Source organism: Lagopus muta, chromosome 3 (genome assembly GCF_023343835.1).
Source record: "Lagopus muta isolate bLagMut1 chromosome 3, bLagMut1 primary, whole genome shotgun sequence".
In the NCBI taxonomy this organism is placed as follows: Eukaryota; Metazoa; Chordata; class Aves; order Galliformes; family Phasianidae; genus Lagopus; species Lagopus muta.
The window spans coordinates 32,431,295-32,454,668 of NC_064435.1; the positions used below are offsets into that span (position 1 = coordinate 32,431,295).

The 23,374-nt window shown below is 37.4% G+C and overlaps 1 protein-coding gene and 1 long non-coding RNA gene across 4 annotated transcripts; one reads left to right on the forward strand and one right to left on the reverse strand.

The window, feature by feature from the left end:
• Window positions 1-1,279: 1,279 nt before the first annotated feature.
• LOC125690536 (uncharacterized) lies at window positions 1,280-22,754 on the forward strand. 3 transcript variants are annotated; one of them, XR_007375700.1, is made up of 6 exons: window positions 1,280-1,719; window positions 5,284-5,507; window positions 5,854-5,980; window positions 20,076-20,304; window positions 21,149-21,357; window positions 22,398-22,754. It is a non-coding gene; the product is annotated as an uncharacterized LOC125690536 (long non-coding RNA). The 3 variants fall into 3 exon arrangements; XR_007375699.1 differs by lacking the exons at window positions 20,076-20,304; window positions 21,149-21,357; window positions 22,398-22,754 and adding an exon at window positions 9,221-10,912 and having other exon boundaries at window positions 1,286-1,719; XR_007375701.1 differs by lacking the exons at window positions 20,076-20,304; window positions 21,149-21,357; window positions 22,398-22,754 and adding an exon at window positions 9,221-10,893 and having other exon boundaries at window positions 1,288-1,719; window positions 5,364-5,507.
• Window positions 11,298-18,953, reverse strand: XKR9 (XK related 9). The gene is made up of 3 exons (XM_048938943.1): window positions 18,664-18,953; window positions 12,940-13,163; window positions 11,298-11,992 (listed from the first exon to the last, which is right to left on the reverse strand). The coding sequence occupies exons 1-3, from the start codon at window positions 18,936-18,938 to the stop codon at window positions 11,355-11,357; spliced, it is 1,137 nt and encodes a 378-aa protein (XP_048794900.1). The 5' UTR covers window positions 18,939-18,953; the 3' UTR covers window positions 11,298-11,354.
• Window positions 22,755-23,374: the final 620 nt, after the last annotated feature.

Sequence of the window (23,374 nt, forward strand, 5' to 3'; positions counted from 1 at the left end):
GCAATTCTATGATTCTGTGACATACAGGTCATAGGATTTCGCATGTATAAACTCCTGTCATCTTACTGGTTCCAGTAACTCAGCCTGTTTACTTAAATAAAAAAAATTAAAAAATAAAAAAAAACTCATATATTCCAAAGTCTATGATAAGAAGCACTAACAGTATTAATCCATTTCCACAAACAGATACAGTAAAAGCATTGCCAATAAAAGTTCACAGTAAAGATAGTCAATATTGGAATAAAGAATTGCCATAGGAAGGCCCCAAACTCCAGGTTCATTTGCTGGGACGCCTTCAGCTTGGACCAGCAAGCCCTATAATAGAGCAACATTTCCCCCATCAGCAGGTCAGGATAAAAGGCATATTTCATGCTCACGTTGCTGACCCAGACCTCTGGCTGAAAGGGAATGATATTAATGTGCTCTGGAGTAGGTTTATCTGACTCTCAATCAGCAAGCTGTTAGCCTGACAAAAGGGTCAAAGTAGGGAGTATAAAACACACTGGTATAAGAGTGATCCATGGGATTTCCAGAAAAGGCTTGGAAAAAGAGAGTCTGTGGCACTTCCTCTAATTATTTTTATTACCGTGATTGACTTCAAAACAGCAGCAGCTCAGGAAAAGAAATGGGAAGGTAAAACCTTGACCTGATTGAAATTGATGGGAATTTTATTACTGACCTCACTGAGATAAAACGTGACTTTTCCCTAAGTTTAAGAGAGTACCTGCTTGTTTTGAGCACTTAAATACTGCATGATATTATTCAGCCTGGAGAAGGCTCAGAAGAGACATCACGGCAGCTTTGCAGTACTTAAAGGGAGCTTTTAAGCAGGATGGAAATCAACTTTTTACACATTCTTATAGTGATAGGACAAGGTTTTAAGCTAAAAGAGGGAGATTCGGATTAGATGTTACTGAGAGAGTGGTGAGGCATTGGCACAGGCTGCCCAGAGAAGCTGTGGGTGTCCCATCCTTGGAGGTGTTCAAGGCCAGGTTGCACAGGCCCTGGATAGCCTGAGCTGGTGGGAGGCAGGAACTGGGGCTAACTGATCTTTGAGGCCCTTTTCAACCCAAGCCATTTTATGATTCTATGAAGATAGCCAAGAATTTCGGTAAAACTGAGAAATTTCCCCAATTTCTTTTGCAAATTAGGCTGTCAAATCAAAAAGTGTGGTTTCTCTCTTTCCTGCTGGGTGTGATTCTCTATGAGCCTGATTACACTGATCAGCTTTAATTGCCCTGACCAGCCTCACCTGGAACCTCCACTGCACCTCTGCTCCTGGGCCTAGGATCTCCATTTAAGTTCAGCCCTGAGCTCTTGTTGTTTCCCTAGTTTGTTTAGCGGTGTTTCTGTGGTGGAGCTGGTTTGTTTTCTAATTTAATTCCAGCTTCTAGATACATATCCTGTGCAGGAACCTTGCTACTGATCCTTGGCTCGCTGTTTCTGACCGCTGTCCTGGCTGGGCTTGGAACCTGAAACCTTAGATTTTTGGAGGTTGTCATTTGATAGTTTGTAGTAATTGTGGCCAACGTGATCCTGACCAGGAACAGCGTGGTTGTACGCTGACTGGAAGATTGCTACTGGTGCTCTGCTCAGCCTTTGCTCCTGGCTTGTCCCTGCTTGTGGTGCTTCTCTGCTTCTGCTGCTATCTGTAGTGTTCCTCCCCAGAATGAAACACCTAGTTGAAGCTGATGCTGCTGACAGTGGAAGCCTTTTCTGGTAAGAAATTTATCATGCGGTAGGAATAATGCAGTAGAGAAAAGCATTGTTCAGGTCTACTTATGATCTTTCTGCTTTGTTAAAGTTTTATAAAAACTATGTTATTGATAGAGTCAGTAGTTTCTTTCATTATTTCAGAAAGAAAATGGAAGCTACAGACTTCTAATGCACTTTTGCTGGAGTAGTGACAGTTAATTCCATATATAGAAATTGTTATCTGGAGGACTTTGATAATGATAAATTCATGCTATGTACTGACATTGTTGGCTACTTTCCTATGTGGAGCAGTAGCATTTGTGCTGCTTGGCTCATTTTAAACAAAGCTATTATACCTAGGAAAGCATAGAAGTTTAGGTGAAATAAACTTTACAGGAAACAGTTGTATCAGCATGCAAACGTGTTCCTCGTCAGAGCATTATGTTCCATCCTTTAAAATGTTTGGAAACTAATGCACATTGAGGGATACAAATGTATAGCAGACAACCAGTAATTGGATGCAGGGTGCTTCATTATTCCAGCAGGCTAAGAACTACGATTCCAGGTCAGTAGACTCATGTTTATTTTCTGGTTTCATTGCCTTTTCAAATTACTTATCTCAGTGAGAGATGTTAGCCCTGCTTCTCCACAGGGTACACCTTAATTTAGAGGCTTGTATTCTGTTCCTGTGTATGCAGTAGTCTATATGTGTCTCCCTCCTTCTTCCACGCACTTCGGTGCTCTGAAGGCACTCACATATTTCAGTCTTTTCTTTACTTCTAAGGGAGCTTTTTAGGTAGTGTTCCACTGAAAGTGTAATAGTACTACTTCATTGTCAGTTCACAGTTCCCAGGGCTTTCCTTGTTTTCTTAATGTACACCAGAGCAATGACAGCACTGGTCTGTTTTCTGGGGAGGACTGGAGTAGCCATTGCCATTCCTCTGTTGAGCTGTTTATTTTCTGTTTCCCTGGTATGGTACTGAGAAAGTTGGATTCAGTAGTGTCAGTTCAGTGATTGGAACTGACATATTCAAACCATTGTGGTTTTTTTCAAGAAAAAATAAAAAAAATCCATTTGTTGTTTTTTTTTTTTTTTCAACTTGCCTTTTTAAATTTTCTTTACTCTGACATTGCGGTAGGTGGTTACCCTTATTAGCTGTCCTTAAAGCTGCTAATGTGCTTGTGGCAACCCATCCCTATTAACATTTTCAAGTAATCATTAACAAATTAGAACTGCATGCTTAAGATGTGGATCTCCATAAGTTCAGTTTCCTGCTTCATTGCAAAATTAATGGTGTATCAAAGAGTCTGGACTACAAATTCCAATAGTTGCCTTATATGAAAAATATCCAGTGACATGTTTGGTCTCCAGGCCCTGTATGTCTTATGCTTGTCCATTCCTGAGGGGAAGGGTGTTTTATACTGATGGTGTGAAAATGAGACAAGTTTCTGACGAAATTATATCTGTATCAATAGATACAAAGCTGGTATTCAGTAAGGCCTCCAAGAATTTCTCTTCTGCAATTTTTCTCCAATAGCTGAGTAAATTCACACAATGTCTTGTCATCCAACACATCCCATGGCAAGAGTTTCCACAGCATGTAAGCTTCTCCTTTCATTTTGAAAATGACACATTTCTTTTTCTTTGATGTCTCTTTGTTCTCCTATCACAAGAGATGGGCAAAATGGGAGTGGTAATTTGCTTTTCCACATCAATAGCAATTTCAGACACCTGTTGTATGCTACTTTTCAGTTCACTCTAGTTGAAGTTTTGATATAATCTGCTTTTTTTGTGTGTGAAAGATGTAATATCAGTTCGACTGTGCTTGTCTCCCTATGGATATCTTTTGTAATTATAATGTATTATTTATAAGTAGGAATGGTAGGACTTGTGGTCAGCGTGCTGCAGAGTTGTAGAATTGCGTAGTATTTTTGCAATAAAGAATCCACTCAGAAAAAAGGTTGAGAAATAAAATCTTATGTCAGTTTGAAGTTCAAGTGCACTCTGTCTTCTTGCTTAAAGAGAGACCAAATCTACAGACCATCAAGTTAGGGGATTTACTCATTAACACAAGTAACTTTAAACAGCTTAAACTGCCTTCATTTAAACTACTATTCAATCAACTCAATTCAAATACTATTCAATCAATTCAGCGCTTGATCAAACTGAAGTTAAGTCTAGGGTGATAGAGGACTGAAATATTCTTCTATAACAATCAGAGATTCATAAATACTCTTAGAATAATTCTGTAATTCTTCAGGTAAATACAAATCCCTTAGCCTGTATTTACGTGCTATCTGTATTTACTGTTGAGCTATGGATGTGCTCAAGCCCTTGAGTTGAGTACTTTGCCAGAGCTTTGGCTGCTTGTTTGCACTACTGAAGTTCTCATCTAGGGGTAACTGAGGCAATCTAACCTCAGAATTAAGAAATTTTTCATTTATTTTGCTTTATTTAACACTAACAGAAATGAGCAACACTGATGCCGGTTGGCAGATTGTAATTTTTCTGCAAGCTTTTAACATTCAAATTCCTGCTTCCTAGTAGTTGCTTTTTGGTTTATTTTGTTGGTTTTTTTGGTGGGTTTTTTTTTTTTTTTTCAGGCTGGCACTGATTAAATGAAGAGTCTAACTTGATGGGGCAGGATGGGTTGAAACTGTGCCTTTACTTTTGTTGTAAATTTTGATGGATAAAGAGAGAAACTCTACCCCTGGCATTGTCAGCCTCCCATCTTTGTACACCGGGTAAAAAGATTCCCTCGCAGTTAGCAGGGGGAGTAGGAAACAGGACTGTGATCCAAAATGTTGCTTAGGAACAATTTCCATCGCTTTATCACATTCCTTTCTCCAATAACAGCTTAGTGAGCTAAGTCATCAAAATCGAGAATGGTTTTCACAAACTGAACTTCTGACGTGATTACCATGCAAGAAAATGATCGTGCCATGCCCTGATGCCTCTTTGAAAGACTGTGGAGTTTTAGTAATTCTGTGAGGAATGTGTTCCTAAAGGAACCTGTTCTGAAAATAGCATCTGCAATAAAAAAAATCAACTGCATAGTGAGTGCTAGAACTGCTAATTATCCCTTTATGCATGAAGTAGATTAGTTGTTAGGCAACAGAGCATAGATGAGAAAGAAGGATAAGGAAAATGGAAAGCAGCCCCCACATTTATGGTTGCTTATATGGTAAACAACACTGCTCCTCCCTGCACGGGTTTTCAATTGTTGCTTTTCTATTGGTAAATAAATTACCTAAATGTGAAGATGTTGTAGTTCTGACATACAGTAACCAATTCCTGGTTTGGAAGCTATGCTGCCTTCTGAGAATGCTTTCTTTTCATTTGTTAGCAGTACATCTCCAACATCATCACTATCAAAATGAGATTTTTTTCAAATGTTTCTATTTTTGTCTTGTTTGTTGACCTGCAGTTGACTTAAAGTGAATTGTCTGTCTGGATGTAGTATATTAATTTATGAATGTCAAAAAGTTGACTTATCCCTGATGCTCAGATGACAGAGGACAACCCCTGTTAAATGGTTGAGTGGTCAGATAAGCCACTAATCTAACTAATTTTGTAATTGATTACAGATCTAAGAATGGCAAGCAGGAATAACTAGCATTTTCCAACTTAGTACATCTTACTTCATCTCACTGATGTCCCAAATCAGCTGAGATGGACCATGTGAAGTTCAGCAAGGAGAATTGTGAAGTCGTGAATCTGTGAAGGAACAATTGCATGCACCAGAACTTGCTGAAGCCACCCATTTGGAAAACAGCTGACAGAAGGCCCTGGGGATCATCATCTTTGTGAGGTTAGCTACCCTAAGTTGTATCAGTACTGGCAGTTTCACTTCAATTGGCTTCTAGGAAAACCATTTATTTAGTAAAAAAATCAGCTGGGAGTCTTTAAATTTAATCTCCAAGTTAAATTTTTGGCTCTGAATATGGCTGTCTGACACATACATGAGATACCATTGACCATATTGATGTGTTGGGTTTTTTTTGAACAGCAAATTGTTATTTTGACAGTCACTGGTTGTGCTCATCTTATTGACAAATTGAAGCTGGAAGTGGGAGGCTTAGTGTTTTTGATGGGATTCTGTTACTTTTCTATGAAGCATTTAAGCTGAAAACTTGCTCCATCCTTTCCCAAAATAGCCAAGCTTAAGAAGCCACAAAGTAGAAAACAAGGTGCCATCCATCTTTCACATGGACCACTTCAACCTGAACCCTGCAGGCCCAGCCCTGCTTGATGAGTGAGAAGCTACTGCCTATGAAAAGGCTGGTGAGTTATTCACTTTTGTTATCCCATGCACAATCCCTCATTACCAAAACATTATTTGAGTCTTATGTTGTTCATCCAGACTGAGGAAGACCACACCTAGCTGCCTGAATTACAATGCTGACTATATACACATAAACATTTATTTGCCTGAGAGAAAATAAGCTGGAGGGGGGGCTTTGAGGTTTTTGTTTTTCAAAGGCATAAATTAGTGATAGCTACAATTATTGTTAAAGTCTTACTATACTGTACTTACTATACTTACTATAGTTATGGACATTAAGCCACTAATTAAAATTTGATACAACTTTTTTTCCCCCACAATTTGGAACTACCCTGTTTATTTCTTTTCATGAAATTCACCAAGCTGTTGAAAAGAACAGTAGAAAAAGACAGGAGACTTGAGGGGGGAGAGGGGGGAAAAAAAAAATTATGTTGCTGTCTTTAAAAAAAAAAAAAAAGCTGTTGATTAAAATAACTGGTTCCCAAAGCCCAAGCTCATTAGCCAATGCAAACTTTTAGTATCATTTAAGTGATTTTTAAAGAACTTTCTCCACATTGTGGTCTATCCTATCTTCCTTTGTGCTCATTACTTACCTTTAGCTTTGCAAGCTGTAATGTTGTACTCAGTTAAGATTGTGTAGTCAGTGGCATGGTGGAGAATGCAAAGAGAATTTGCTTTAGAATAAGTTCTTTTATTCTCAACTGAGAAAGTATTTTAGAATAATACTGGCAAATTATATCTAAGCAAAATCTAGTACAAGTTGATATATTTTTAACTGTGAAGAAATTTATATGGTTGCTTACTAACCTGGAACATTAATTCTGAGTTTCAGAGGAAGGATTTTAAAACTGTCTTTAGAGATGGTCTGAAGGATTTAATAAGCAATCTGAGATTGCTAAATACAACCTGTTAAGCAGAAGCAGCAAGTAAGATTCAAGAGATCTCAGCACTTCAGTAGAGTCTGTCTATAGGAGAAAGATGTACTCTCATCATTCAGTTTTAAGCTTTTCAGTGGTAGAAGCAGTGAACAGATATTCCTGTTCTCCCTATATAGACAACCTGAAGAGAGACCTTATTTGCTGCCTGCAGTTCTGCTGTATGTAATAGAATTACTCTACGAACATTGACTTCGCACCTAATATTACCTCTAGTAAATATAGCTAGTAGGCAGCGTTCCCTCTCTAGTTAATGGGAAATGGATGTAGCAGGCTTCCAATCAAGATCTAGGGAGATTACCTGGGATATTTTTATATTTTTCCAAAAATATTTATATTTTTATATTTTTCCAAACAAGTCAGAAGACTTCTACCAAGATTGGCATAATGCTGCTGCTCTGGGATAAGCAAACTATAAAATGATGTCTGAGGTCCCTTCATACTCTATAATGCAACAGACTTTAGGCTTGATCTAATTAGTGGAGCATGCTACATGAAATAGTCAATGTGAACTAGTAGTTCCCAGTATTATTTGGCATGTCTTCCTATCTAACTTCATGCTTAAAAGTGACCTCTTACATGTGCTGAGCAGGAGGTTCACCAGAGGACTTTACTAGCAACTTTTCGTTATATTCTCATTCCAATAGACATAAGTTATTCCTTGTAATGTCATCCTGGACTTCTACACAAAGTGCCAGTAACAGTGACAATAATGATGAAGACTGTATATTGAGATTGGTGAAATAAGAATCTATCATTTAATTAAGACGTGAATGTTCACCTGAAATCTTTACTATGGTTTCTTATTCTACTCTACTATTTACAAATGTGTGTACTCAAAAACAAAAATGTTCCTGAAAATACAAACACATGCATAACCTAGCTACAACACGTAATATCAAAAGGCTGGTGCAGTTTGTAGTTTCAACAGTTGTCAGGTTAAGGAAAGTTTAAAGTGCTGGTCATTAACCTAACAAGGTGCATTCTTGCTAAGCTGATGAATGTAAGATTCTCATAGAAAGAATCTTCACTGACTCCTATTTGTTAAATGCTAGACATCTGGAGATTAAAAACAAAACAAAAAAAAAAATCTGAAGAAGATGGATCCCAAGGGGATATCTGTACTTCAATTATCAGTTGTACATCTCTGCTATTTTGCTATCCCTCTACCAAAAAAAAAAAAAAAAAAAACTATAAAATTAAGCTAAACTAATAGGAAGGAAATACAGAAGAGTGGAGAGAGGCAGAATGTGGAAAATTATTCAACTGGAATGACATACAAGTACATACACTGCTTCAGGTTCAGGCAAAAATGTTGGTAAGCCTAAAACCAACTACCTTTGTATTGCATACGTACTTCTACACCATATAATGAAAATGAAAGATCATAGGTTTGAAAGTCTTTGATATATAAGACTATGGTAGAAAAGATGACTAGTACTTTGAATGTGTAAATATACAAAGGTTAACCTCTGGGCTTGGGGCTCTTAGGAAGAAATATGTACAGTCCAAAAAAACAAGGAAGAGGCAGAGTGGAGCACCCTGAAGAGTTAAAGTGAACTTTAGTCTTTCACTGATCACCCTCTGGTACTGTGTCTTCATAAATTTCCTCTGTTTATGGAGTGTTTTTGATGGCTAGCAATTCTTTGTTGAAAGTTAAGTGCTCTTTTATATGAATAAATAAAGAAGACTTTGGTTTGAATGAATACATTATTTTGACAAATGTTTATTGGAACCCCAATTATGGCTTCATAAATCAGTGCTATCTGTGGTACATCAGGTGAGCTCACCAATGCCATCAAATACCACATTGAATATTAGTAGGATACTTAAAACAACTCTGTTGAATGTTGTCCCTCTTACTTAGGCCTGACAGTAGTCAAAACAGGAAGAAATTGTGTATTATTTTTATTTAACTTATTAAAATACTTCTTGTAAGATGTAATGGACCTAAAAAATGTTCTTTAAAAAAGAAAGAAAAAACATTTGTTTTCAATTTGCAGTTAGAATAAAATGACAAGGTCAGATGCAATGCATAAACTGAGTGGCAGCTGAATTTTAAGAGTAGTCAGGGAACAGAAAGGACATGTATAATATCTGTTGTTTGAACTTTACACCTTGGTGAAGTGGGGGTTTATTTGTTTTGACTGAATGGCCTCTGATGGTATGAAATGTGTCTATAACCAATCCATATGCTTTCTTGCCTTTCCCTCTCTGTGCTATAATGAATTAGGATGACCTAATGAATTAGGATGATATTCAAAGTCATTGAATTCATTGATTAAGAGAAAATATTGAATGCAGGTCAGGAAGAAAGGAAGGATATTCAAACTGAGGGGAAAAAAGTCTACAAGGGACATGCTGACAAGAATTCACTTTTCTTCAAGATCAGCTGACGGATAGTGGCAAAATGGAGATTTTCATTTTGGTATCTTTGGTAGGGTACCAAAGATCTGCTTAAGCTTTATGAAAAGAACCCATATGGCTTCCCAAAGGATGTGTTCCAAAGTTTAGAGTAAGAATGAACTTGGATCCTCAAGAACACACAAGCATAAAACGGGGAATGAAAGTTATGTATAAGGGGTGTGTGTGTGTGCGTGTGTGTGTGTGCGCTAATGTGATATAAATTATGATATAGATCCCTTTGTTGCCAAATTAACTTCCACATAACATTCCTCTTCTGTAGCTCAGAAGAGGGAATGATGAGACATAAGTAGAATGCAAAAGGGGAGAAATAGAAGCCAGCACACTGTACACATTTATTTCATGGAAGAAAAAAAAAAGTGTTAAGAATCAGATAGAGGTATGACAATGAAATACTTTCAGTTGGGATTTGTCAGTTTACTGAAAGGGAGGGGAAAAAAAAAAGTCACTAGGACAAGTTTGCTTTGTTTCAGCATAAACTAACCTCCAGCATAACTCAGGCTCCACGTTTCTGGCATCTGGCAAGCAGGCAGACAACCTGGAGGCCCCAGGGCTGGAAGTCTGACACTCAGTTTCTCAGAAGCTCATGTTTCCCTAGAGATCTGCTTCCCAGATAATGTGCAAGATTCGAGGTCTTCTTCCAAGTAGTAGTTAGGAAAAGGAAAAAGTAGTTTTTCTCCAAGATGATGTTCTTACTTTCCTACCCTACCTTCCCGTAATCCCTTCCTCATGATTTCAGATGAGCAAACAATAAAAGTGTAGACAGAAATAAAGGGATTTTAGTCTTCATTATTTAGGATCCTATTTATTTATTGTAGAAAAAGAGTAGTATATTCACACTAAAATCACGTATTTTGCTGCCGAAGCAGCACAGAGAACAACTCTTCAGCACCCTAAGTATCAACCGAAGCATCAGCCCTCCCCCCAGAGTTTAAGAGATGTTTGCTGTCAATCAGTAATTCTAACAGATTTTGTTCCTGGCAAAGTTTATCAGCTGTGCTTATCTCTAGTCTCCTTTCTCAAGCACTGTATCCTCCCTTTGCCTGTGGCTATGCTAATTGGAAATGTGAATTATCGGAGGAGAGAAGCCCATTTTTCATTACTCAAGTTACTCAAAAACCCAGCAGCTCTGAGAGACTTCACCTTAGGTTTTATTTCTGAAAAAGCTGTGGCTGGTGGCAAAGACTAAAGAAACTGTACCACTTCATACCTTGCATAGCTTCGTCCTTCAGTGGAAGCTAGCATTTAAGTATTGTATCCTGGAGCTCAGAGGATAGGAAAGCTTCAAGGAAGATAGCTGTTCTTTATTTCTGAGACATGTATTGCTGTCAATAAATCACTCAAGCTGCTATTATCATCCAGAACAACAAACTGGCATCGCTCCTAAATAAGGGGTGTGTGAAAGATTAGCAGAACAAAAGCAATAAAGGAGTCATTAAAACACCTAGAAGATAAAATGCTTTAAAATAACTCCTCATGTTTTCTTGTAGCATGACAGTGATTGGGTCATAAATCAAAGCCATTCTTCTTCATGGGATGTTTAAGGAGGAGGCAGTGAAGTTTGTATCTGTGCTCATTTATATAAAAACTGCAACTCTTACAGTAATGGGAAGAAACAGCCAGCTCACAGATCATCACCCCTCAATATTTCTCTTTCCTTCCAGCAAGAAAATTAAGCCTCGCTTTTAACAGAATTAACATAAACAGAATACATTGGTAATGCTAACTTCCATTTGACTTGCTTTTAGCTTTTCCTATGTTTTACATGCACTGCTAAAAACTAAAACAGTGAATTGGATCGGATGCATAAATAGATTCCTTTTAGAAAAAGTAACACTGACTAACACATAGAAAAATATTCATGTTATAAAGGTACTTTATATTACATCGTGGAAAAGTTATTCAGAGCCAATAACTCCAGTGCTGCTTAGTAAAAATACATAAGAAACAAAGACAGAGAAGCACACTCTGCAGCAAGTTTTTGCTTTGCGGTCTACACCAAAACCTATACTGATCATTGCATTATGAAATTTTGAAATCTACTAACTTCCATATTGTCTGCTCCCCTTCTATCAACTTCATCAAAAAATGTCTGATGCTTGCGATAAGTAGTGGGATGAAAATACTTGTAATAAACAGCAAGAAAAATAATACCTAACACCTGACTGAGAATAGTTAAGATGCTCACAACTGTAAGATGTACTTCCTTGATAACAGCAGGTTTCCAAAACAAACATACAAGCAAAATACCTACAGTTACGAGGGTGTGAGTAGCATAATAAATAGAAATGCAAGCTTTTGTTTTTCTCCCCTTTATGTTAAAAAAAGTAAAAAGTAGAATGATTCCAACAACAGTTCTGTACAGATATTCCATCTCTGTGGATTTGCAAAATGTTGTGTGCTGTTTCAAAGTCCAGGCAAAACCGCAGCTCCAAAGAAGTATCAGCAGAATTACAGAACTTCTAACACTCAGTAGAGTGATCAGTGAAATACTGAGTATCCAAGAAGTGATGGAGAACAGTTTATAGAAGAGATACACTAACTTGGGAAGCACTTGCAATTCCTCTTTATCAGGCAGAGATTTTCGTAGTGATATTTGATAATCAACCATTGAAAAGGAAATACCACAAAATGAAATAATAATGGCAGCATCTAAACAAAACACAAAAACAAATGTTAGACTTAAGAAACGGAATTTCTTTTACATTAGAACTTCTGTATGTTTGGACAAGTATATGCTTTCTTTGCACTATCTTCATACCAACTTCATGTATCTTCTGTGCTCCTGAACAAGACACATTAATTTTAAGGCTCAGTTTAGTTGCCTAAATCTAGATATCTATTGTTATTTGGGATCTCTTGCTGTTGCTCATCTCATAAATGTGCACTGTGTTTGTCATTTGCACACACAGATGACTTAGAAACACTTAAGGTGTCGGAAATACCTTATACCCATACATAGTTGAGTTTGAGCAACTGATGTTGACAAAGATGCTGGTTATGTCAGCATCTATAGCTGAGACTTGATCCTTCATGTGGTCATATTTAAGATGAGATTCATCTGAGCATTTTATCTCAGTACCTGTGAAGTCATGGACTGTCAAAGAACCCTACCTAACAGTGCAGATCTCTTCAGACTGAAATTTTAATGAAATGCAAAGCAATTATACAGTGAAGTATACATTTACCAAAATATTTTTAAAATAGTATCCAATAATATGAGTTATTGTATGGGAACTTCTGAATCACAGCCTGAACCTCTGATTAATCACCTGAGGCAAGTCAGCCACGGGAGCACAGGTGAAGGCAATTCACCAGTGCTGCCGGAAGGGGTGGAGCCTGTCTCCACCTCTCCTAGACCCATTTAAGAGCTGACTACCAGTAGGGAAGGATTTCTTCTGGAGATCCACTCCTCTGGAGTTTCATAGCAAGCCCAGAATATGGGTAAGAATTCTATCTATTCTGTTTTGGTATAATAACTGCGTAGCTAAATTCCATGTTGTATTTCATAACTGTAATATCTGTACATTTGTTGATTGTACAGTTATGCTTTTGGGTAAGATCCTCAACTTCCAAGTCACAGTGAAGCAAATACTCACATTGATAGAAATTATGGTTGTTGTGTTCCATGAGCATGTAAATCTGAACAAAGAGCTGTGGTGTGGTCTCAAGGAAAGTCTTGAATACCCTGAGCATGTTAATATCAGTCAGTACTTCAATAGCTTGTTTATGGATGATGTTGGGAGGGTCTGTTTCTGATATATCTCCACTGCTGTCTTGTCTGAAAGCCGCTTGGCAGCCATACTTCAAGGCAAACCAATATCTATTTAAAAAGGGGGGGGGGGGGGAAATAAGAGAGAGACCTGGTTAGACCATGTTTTTTAAAGTACAATTCTATAAATTTATATTGGCCAACAAATTATTTTCCATTTCATTCTCCATTCATATTTTATCTTTGAATGTACCTTCTGCTAAGATAAAATCTGGACCAGTATCTGACTGGTGTTGGTGATATCAGATATTCATTTATGCCCACTGATACTGATGCAATGTAAAACCAGTAAAAGAGCAGGAGACTTGCTTGAATAAACATCATGAGTAGTACTTTGTTGGGTTTTTATATGTTGAAAGATAAAAAATTTCTAAAAATTCCCTGACCAGCTTTTCTCACTTTCTCAAAGATACTTATTTACTTTCTTTGTATTCTTCTAAGGGTATTAGTGAATACCCAGCTGTGAATATCCAGTGCATATAGGTCTATAAACCCCGAGGATAATATCTAATGAACTACAAACATACAACAGGATTTCATCAAAAATTTAAAAAAAAAAAACCACTCAAGTGTTCTTTTCTAAATAGTCACAAAGACTCTAATTTCAGAAAACTACTTTCAAAACAGATGGATCTCCTGGGACTGCAGATTCTATTATCTAAGTAGTTTTACATAAACACAACATTTGCTTCAGCGAATGACTGCACCTGAATGACTTTTAGAACAGTAATAGTTTATTTTCAATTAAGACTAAATGAAAATTTCTTCTAAGAGAACTGAAAACTCAAAAATACATGGAATTAGTTAGCCAGTTGACTGACTAAGTGAAGAACTTATTCTGTTCAGGATATCTCTAATGCCATGCTTGGACATAAATAAAACCTAGGTTTTTTTCTTGTTTCCAAGGCTTTTGCTTCAGGCCTGAAGGGAGCTATAGCATGTCAGAAGGAAGGGAACAATTAAGTTGTAATTTTAAAAATGTTTTGATAGCTAAGGAAGGAACCAGATCTTGTACATGGTAATTTTTACACCTGTGTTAGAAAAACAGGATGGTGGCTGTGACCTGATGAAGCACCAGAAATCCTGCTGCTGCAAATTATGGTATTTCTGTTGTACTTGATGGAGTCACTCATGCTTGGCCCTGGTGAATGATCTGGCTCATAGTACTGGTTCTCAAGCTAGGGGAGATAGAAAAGTTTCTACCTATGAGTGATGAAATGTGTAAGTTCCAGAGGAGTGGGTTCTCACTGCCAATAGCCTACTGCCAGCCAGTTCTTTCCCATCATAAAGCAAAGCGATGCTTGCTGTCTTCTGCCAGTTACCTGATTTCAAGTGGCTGTGCAGGCAGTAGGCTAGAACTGAAGCACAGCAATAAGCACAAACAAGTCATTGCTAGCGGTAGGCTGTAAGCATTGTACTGGCTTTGCAAGGCCTTGAGAATTCTGCTTGTCTGGCTTAAGTGAAGTTTTCTTGACCTGCCTGCAACCTTTTTCCTTCATGTAGCCAAAATTGACTTACCTTGGATTTTCTGCAGAGGAAAAAAAAAGGTATCTTTTTCTAACCGATTAGTTGATGTTTTTGTTTATTTTTGTGTGGCGTTGTCATGGTTTTACACAGGTAACACTAACCTGCTATTCTAAATTGAATGAGATATGTATGACTGGCATTATGACATAGGATAGAGAAAAACAGTTTTGGTTTGATAGCAGAGATCCTGAAATGTGGAGATGCAGGAGAAAAAGTAGTGTGTAGGATGATAAGGGATGTCTGGGCATGGGAGGCAACAAGGCTATAAACTAACCACTAATGGTGATGCGTGAAGCCACGAGATAATAAAAACAGTTTATGGGGATTGAAACATGGTGCTGCTATAGCAATATGTTTATTAATATGGAAATACAGCTTCCACACAAGGGGAGCAGAGGGGCAGCGCTGTGCTCTGCTCTCTGGTGACAGTGACAGGACCTGAGGGAACAGGATGTCAGGAGAGGGTCAGGTGGAGGTTAGGAAAAGGCTGTTCCCCAAGAGACTAATCAGTCCCAGTACTACAGCATATGTCCTATCTCATCAAATTACACCAATGAAGATTTGGGTGCCAGCTAGAATGTATAGTTCCATGGAAGAAGGATGTGAGAGACACCTGGTAGCAACAGTTGTCCCTTCTAAATTTTGATCAGGCAGTCACAATTTGCAGCTTTAAATAAATCTTTAATCAATAGAAATTTCTTCCTTGCTGCGCATTAAACTTAATCTTCCAAGTATCAAAAGGCTTGGATTCAATCCATGAAACTGAAGTGACTATGTCAATACCTTGGGGCAGTACATTTGCATTAAGAAAGCATGAGTAAGTACATGTTATGTTGTGACTTCTAACTCACAGTAGCCTTACAAACTTTCCACTTTCAATTAACTATCTGTACCTCTCTGACTTTGTACCTTAAATACCTTCCTAACAACTTCATTCTGCGTATCTTCTCTTTTTCTCTTCACGTTTTTTGAAATGAAATACTGGGTTTAAGAGGTTGCTCTATTGTTTCATGTACTTATAATTTGTATCTACAAATAAGCAAAAAAAAAGTTTTCATCTGTTTAAAGCTGTGGGGCGTTTTGATCCTTGCTTGAAGCACCAAGAGGTACAGTAGCAGCTGCCAATATCACAATGGCTGCTGCTGTGGCCTGCTGTTCTGACAGGAATGTTATTTCTTGATAAAATTTAGTCATTCTTAAGTGTTCTTGACTGATGCTGCAAACTGCTACAAGTCAGTGTATTCATATGCTGCTCCAGGGAAATATTCCCTTTTTCCAAATTCACTGATTGTGTTATCTTCTTAATGTTGGCTGTTATGCTTCAGTCTGTTCTCAATTCCATTAACATCTTTGGGACCCACTTAAATAGGTCAAGTTGAAAATAATTTTAGTTGGTATGACTAATACTTTAACAACTCCATTTTGTCTTTAAAAACTCCATTCAGAGAATAACATTTTGTATAAAATGTAATGGTATGTCAGTTATCTTTTCATTAAAATAAAGCCTTATTAGATATTGACTAGTTTTAATTTCTTTCATATATATATATATATGTAAAATACATTCATATATATATATGCATGTAACTTCCACAATTATTATTTAGCACTCATATTGTGATTAAAAAAAACTGGATGACTTCTATCAATCTGAGTACTGTACAAACACAATACAGTGAAATTCCCTGTTTCAAAGGCAAAGCAAGAGGTATAAAAGGCATAAGAGAATAAAGAAATGAAGGAAGAGAGTTTGAGGAAGTGTATTAATATCTTCCAAATTCAGGCATCCTCAGTTCACTGGCTGAGTCGATATTTACTGTCTAGGCCCCCATTTCCCTCTTTGATGGGTGAAGAAGATAGGTTCCTGCCCTCTGGGTAAGCTCACCTTAACAGTTATGACCTGACTCTTGACAATATCTATTTTGACTATACTGACTATAGAGATAAACCTGGGAGACTCACTGTCTACATCGACTAGGTATATCAGATGACTGAGGAGGGGACAGGAGGGGAGTGTACATACATACACTTAAGAAAACAAATGAAATAGGAAGTATATAATAGCTGATGACAAGGTACAAGCACAGGTGTCAGCTTGCTGATACCAACTTACACCTTACAGTGTGCATTATCACACTATTGAATTTTGAGGAGCGGCTCAGTTATATGTGTCAACCTGGGAACTTTTTCCATGCAGAAGCAGCAGCATAAGAAAATACACAATTTGCCCAATAGAGAAAAAGAGGACCAAGACAGCCACATTGCACTGACTGCAGAAGACAAAATTACATTTACTAGATAACAAACTGCTAAGAGAAGGTGTTGCTCATTGTATGAAGGAAACGGTGAAAATGTGTGATTAAAATTGAAAGAGTAGGAAATAAAGTAATCCATTGAAAATGCCTCTGTAGAGGCAATGTTTTGAATAGATTGAATTGATGTAAGAGTTAAATCAAAATTATATCACCAAGAACTGTAGATGATCAGAACTTAAATCTGAATGTTGAAGAGGAGAGTTTTTAAAGATAGGCACAAATCAGAGGGAGATTTTAGGGGCAACCTGGGTGTGTTAAACCAAAGGTGAAACCAGAATCGAGTACAAATCATGGAGAATGATGTCATTGTAGAGAAAGGGGAAGAAGGGAGGCTTACCATATGCCACTACAGTTGCTGGTTTAACATTTATCATGAGTTATAAGAAACTGATGTCAGAGCCTTAATTTCCTTTGGAAGAAACAAGCTCAGGTTAACTGAAAACTGAAGATTAAGAGCCTTGGAAATGGACAAAAAAGGGGGTGCTACAGCAGGCCCTGAGACATCTCCCTAAAAGGCAGAATGTGGTACAGTTCCTGTGGCTGGATCTTTGTACCTCACTCATGAACCAAACCGTGCTGAACATGAAGCCATTCAGAAAAATTGAAGAGGGATTTTTTTTTTGCCCTTCAAAATTTTAAAGCTTTTCTAATGCCTGACACCAAAATGTTAAACTTGGCAGTAAGTGCTCCTCTGTGAAGTCTAGGGCTTCAGGATTGTATGAGGAACAGCAGGAAAGTAAAGCTGGTGAGCAAAAGAAAAAAGAATATTGAGAAGTAAAAGTTAACTGTGGTGAGCAAAACCTTCAACATTCTCCTTAAGCCGTGATAACAAAATGAATAAAACGTGTGTGCAAGGGGAAGTTTTACACTGACATAAATATACATTTCGCTACTTTCCTTTAATTTGTATAGGAATTTAAAACAGGCTTTTAAAATAAGAATTTTATTAAGTGTCTCTGAGGAGTCTTTATCTTCCTGTGTTTATTGCATGTAACTTACAGAAAATAATTAAAATTCAGTTCCTCAGGACTTTTCACTAAAAACTTTCAAATCGTTTTGAAAACAAAAGTCAAACCTTATCCCAAATGATTTCTGTAGTGACAGTGATAATTCTACAGCAATACCACCATGGAAGTTAAAGAATCTTACATGTGTAATATCTTAAACTTTTTCTGGACGTGTACCTGCCAGGAAACAAAGGAACCAATCACCATTAACTCGGTCCCTATAGAATGTATCCTTCTTCAGTATTTAACAATTCATTTCTCTCCCAAATCTTGTGGTTTTCTAAGTATTGATAGACACTTGGATCTACAAATTAGCTCTTTCATCAGCTTTCTCTCCTACTTAGTGTAACCAAACGATTTCTCTTCCTAGCGTCACTTTAACTACTTACATTTCTTTATCAGTTAAGACAGTATTTCTCTGTAAAGCAAGAATTGTTTATAAATACACCTGATTAAAAGGTTATTAATCAAATAGATTATTATTGGTAAGTAAAATTAAATAGAAATCTACATGTGCAGCAAAACCTGACATAAGCATAAGCAGCAGTATACACTTATATGGACCAATGATTGTTAACACAAATATCCCTGAAGCTGTATTAACATGACAGCCTGCCACTGGATTTTCTTTTTAAGAAAAGCTAAAAGCAGTATGATTTTTCATTTTAAATTAAAAACAAACAACAAAAAGACAAAGCTTACCTTATAAAAATTCCACAGTGGAAGAAATGAACTAGAAAGATCCAATCTAGCTTCCCAGGAGCAGTACCTTTCCAGTCATTTTTAAACCATTGATAACTGAATATCTGAGTTATTAGTGATGAAAAGCCCCTAAAACAGAGTATCAGTATAGCCCAACAATATTGTCCCTGATAGAAATATTTACTAGCAACCCAGAAATCCACTCCAATATCAGCTATGTAAACTACAATTCCACCAACCAAAAAAATAAAATTCCATTTGGTAAATTTCATCATGCATTAGATTGTCACTGTTGTCATTCTGTCCTCATTTTATGTGAAGGAAATTCAGAATAAATCCAAATGCTTTCCTACAGCAGAGTCCTTTTTCCTGTTTGTAGTGCTTTATGCAGGCAAAAGTTGGTTACGTGTTTTTATTATGGCAAGTTAAAAGCACTACTTCCATTTTCCCATGTTCTTGATTGAAATATTAAGCCAACTTCTTTGATGCGTGCCTACTCTGTAAATTGTAAATCTATTTTGTCTTTGTAGTTGGTTCAGTCACTCTTCTTTACTGGTTCCTAAACAGAAGAAAAAGGAAGATCATCAGCAACAATATTTTTTTTTTAATTGAATCACAGTAATTTTTTTTTTTTAAGTTGTCACACTTCGCATACAAAGAATGTGAATCAGAATTTACTGAGATATCTGTGAACAATTAGTGTAAAAGAAGCTGCACCTCTGAACACCCCATGGTCACTCATCCTCCCAACCACTGTGACTCTTCGCCTTACTAAGCAGCTTCTGAGACAACTTTTAATTGTAACAAAATACCAAGAAACAAGCTTACCTCTAATCACTTTTAAAGCCAGTTTATGGAAAATAAGTGACTCCATCCCAGAACTTGAACTTGCAAATGATTCACAGCGTGCAAGGCTGAGAGAACTCCTGTCCTGGGTACACAGTGGTGTATCACAGTACACGTCACTATGCCATTTCCATCTGAGTGGCTGACTTTGTGTGCATGCACCTCATGGTTTCACCTTTTATGCTCATTTGTCCCAATGCAGCAACAAAGTGCTGAGCAGGCCTGTGCTTCTTCTGTGAAGGAGATGTGAAAGGAGCCAGGCCTGCTCCTACTCCTCACTGACAGGCGTCTCACAGCCTGCATCAGTAGCAGCTATATGTAGATGACCTAACCACACTATCTACCACAAATGGAATTTGTTCACAGTCCAAACTCTGTGTAGATTGCCTAACATAGCAAGGATTCTTGTGATCTTTCTGATTAGTCCTTCTACAGATTGGTGATACTTGACAGGTGAGTCATAAAAGCTATAAGGAAGTACATACATCCTTTTTCTCGTTCGGTTCCACTCTGCTATCTGTAAATGTTAGAATTAGAGCATTCCCTCTTTTGTTTGCATTTCTCAGGAAAAATAAAGGCTTGTGGCAGCAATCCCAAGGAAGAAGAGGCAGGAGGTGCCAGAGCAGCAGGTTCGGTTCTTCCAAAACCCAAGGGCAGCAGGCCGTGCCATGAGGGCAACGACATCATGGTGGTCCATGCAGGGCCAGCCTCCTGCAGATTTTTGTGAGTTTAGGCTCACCATCATGGAGGAGCAGGCTGGCACAGTCAGTTAACAGCACACCAACCTGTAGAAAGGTAACAACTGTTCTAAGCTGTGCTGGCTGAGTTTGTCTGTATCTTGACCCAGGTACCAGTCTGAAAAGAGAACCTAAGCTCCTAATTTCCTAAAGAGGGCAGTGGGGACGTAACAGCCTAAATAGGTGCTGGGTCTGGGTCTCTAAGCATTATTATTATTATTATTATTATTATTATTATTATTTAATCTAGGCCTTAGCTATTCCTTGCCTCTTGCCTGTTTCCTACTGAGGTTGCACATCCTGGCCCAGTAAAGGTCATAAGGTGATCTCATAGTTAGGACAGCTGGTATCCTTTCACCATCCTTTCCTATCCTCTCCAAAACATCACTAGTCTCTTTCAAATCACTAGTGAAACTACATCCAACTTACAGGCAGATTCAGGGAAATGGGCTTTAGTACAGTCTAGCATAAACAGAGCTTTACAAATATTTCATAAGCTGAAAACTTGCATATGAATCAACTTAATAGCTTATAAACAGTCTTCATTCAATAAAATCGAAAACAAAAGCCCTGCATTTTCTTTATAGAAGAGCATCATGTCAGTCTACAACTGGATGTATATCCTTTTTATGACAAGAACATTATGCACCATTTTTGGAACAGATTTTAAAAAAAAAGTTCACTATTTGTGTAGAAGACACAACAGTAAATGGTAAGCAAACGATTTGCTACAAACAGAAATTTCCTTGTGAAGACAATAAATGACCGAAGAAGGTAATAGGTTTCATATTTAATAAGTAATACTGTATTCACCATTTCAGTAGTGAAGAATAGCCTCTAATTTCATACCTGGAATGAATAATGAGGGTAATTGGACTTCTCCATCTTTATTGCCTTCCCAGGCTTCTGCGAGTACTTAACAAACTGGAGTTATCTTATTGTCTTATTAACCCTAATTAGAAAGGAAGTTTTATGGGCGACATCCAGATGCAGAAAAAAACATCATGAAGAGTAGCTGGGAGCAAGGTGATTTCTACCACTGAAGTGCATCCTGCCCAAACAGCTGCCATACTGTCTGTCTGCAATCCTGCCTGGTATGGAAAGCCATCAGGTAAGCTGAGACTTACAAATTCACATGCCCGTAGTCCTACGTCTTAATATCAAGACCGAGCATGAATGTCTGCTCACAGGTGAAATCTCTGTTGAAGATCTCAGCTCTTAAGATCCCCAATATTTTATCCACAAGAGCTCTCTTTGGAAAAACAGAACAGTGTTGTGCCCCTGTCGGGGAACGCTTAAATGCTACCAGAGAGAATGCATTATATTACTCACAGTTATCTTGTCTTTAACACATATGAGCTAGCATGACAGGAACAAGTAGAGTATAGAATCTGTCACCCAACAGAAATGTAAACCTGCCTTGAAAGCTAAAATAATTCAATAGAATTAGTTTATAATAAAGCAGAACCAACAAAATGTTATTAACTGGATAATTTCATGATTCAAGTGCTATTACAAAATGCAGACTTACCATAACACTGGCCTCAATAAATATGCAAGAGATTTTTCATGTAAACTAACCTGCAGATTTGCATATTTGCAGGTTTCCCATCCAGACTTCCTTAAGACTCATAACACAAGAAAAGTTTCAGGGCTTACTGACATAACACAAATCGAAACTAAAACTATATGCAAAGCATGTGACATAGTTAATGATTTTTTTACCTGTTAAGAATTGTTATTCTTACGAATACATTATAAAAATTCCATTGTAAGGAGTCTATTTATAAATCCCTGTCTATGTTTAATATATTATAAAATTCCCTTCAGTAAATGAATTTGACACTTTGCTCCTTAAAGGTCAAAATAATAAAAAAAAAGAAATAACAGAATCCCACTTTTCCCCTGTGTGTGTGTATGCATGTTCAAACTGAGAACATAGTTTGTCAGACCTGTTGAGCAAAACCCAATATATATTTATGAAAACATACAAATCTATCTGTGTTTATATATTGTGGGGAAGTCTCTGGACTCTCAGGACATGCAGAGATGCAACAGCACAGCAATGTGGTTAGAAGCTGTTAGTCCACTTTATTGTTAAGCACTATTCCATTTACATGTTAACAAAACATTCTCCAACCTTTCATACAGGCGCTTATCCAATCAGAGCCGTGAGATGTTCTTTCTTCTTCCGAAGGTGTCCTTGGTTCTCATGCTGCCTGCTTATCCTACTACACAGCTGCTGCTCTGAACAGTTTTTCTTGTATTCCCACAATATATGTGTGTTTATACGGAAGTTTATAAATATTTATTAATTTGTATGCACATTTCTGTAGCTCAAAGATTTATGAAAAAAATCATTTTGGCAACAGTAGAAAGATACAATAAAATGCACTTTTAAAAATATTTGTGAAAAGCTTTCCTATGTAATAATATGGGAAGACACGGCATGTATCCAGTGACAAATTATTAAAACTTATTAAAACTTCCCTCTGGTAAAACTGCAGGTGTTTGCAAGAGTCTGCTCCAGTTGTTCTATCAGCACTCAACACAAACTTGATGCTGCTGAGAAAATCCAGAGCACATTTAAAGGAGCTGCAGGATACAATGAGTAGGTGTTGGTATTCAGCCTTTCTGTGCCGCACAGGGTGATACAAGCCCTCAGCAAGAGCAGTCTGTAGCTCTTCTAGCTCTAAGGGCAGGAGACACAACCAAATCAATATCTTCATAGGGAATATAAGATGACTGATTTCCCTTTCTTGTGCTCCCTCCCGTCTATAGATTAGAATACTAAGCAGTTCTTGCAGCGCCAGTATTTTCATGGCACCATTTAAATAATGGCATCAGTTTATCTGAGATTTTTTCAAAGAACAGTGTCTGAATCCCAAACTGTCCAGCAGAATTCGTGATTTAACTGTACGTGGTTCCTTCATCTCTATGAGATAACACATTAAAAAAACACCTTCAGTCATCAGCAGGTCAATGCATTATCCATAACTGCCCTCTGGAAGATGAAGATCTTTCTGCCTGTATGAAATCTCGGTGATGGTTCAAAGATAATAGAGCTGCTGCATACATGCCGAACAAAGTCTTCATTATGGTTCTGAGCATCATTAACAAATTAATTT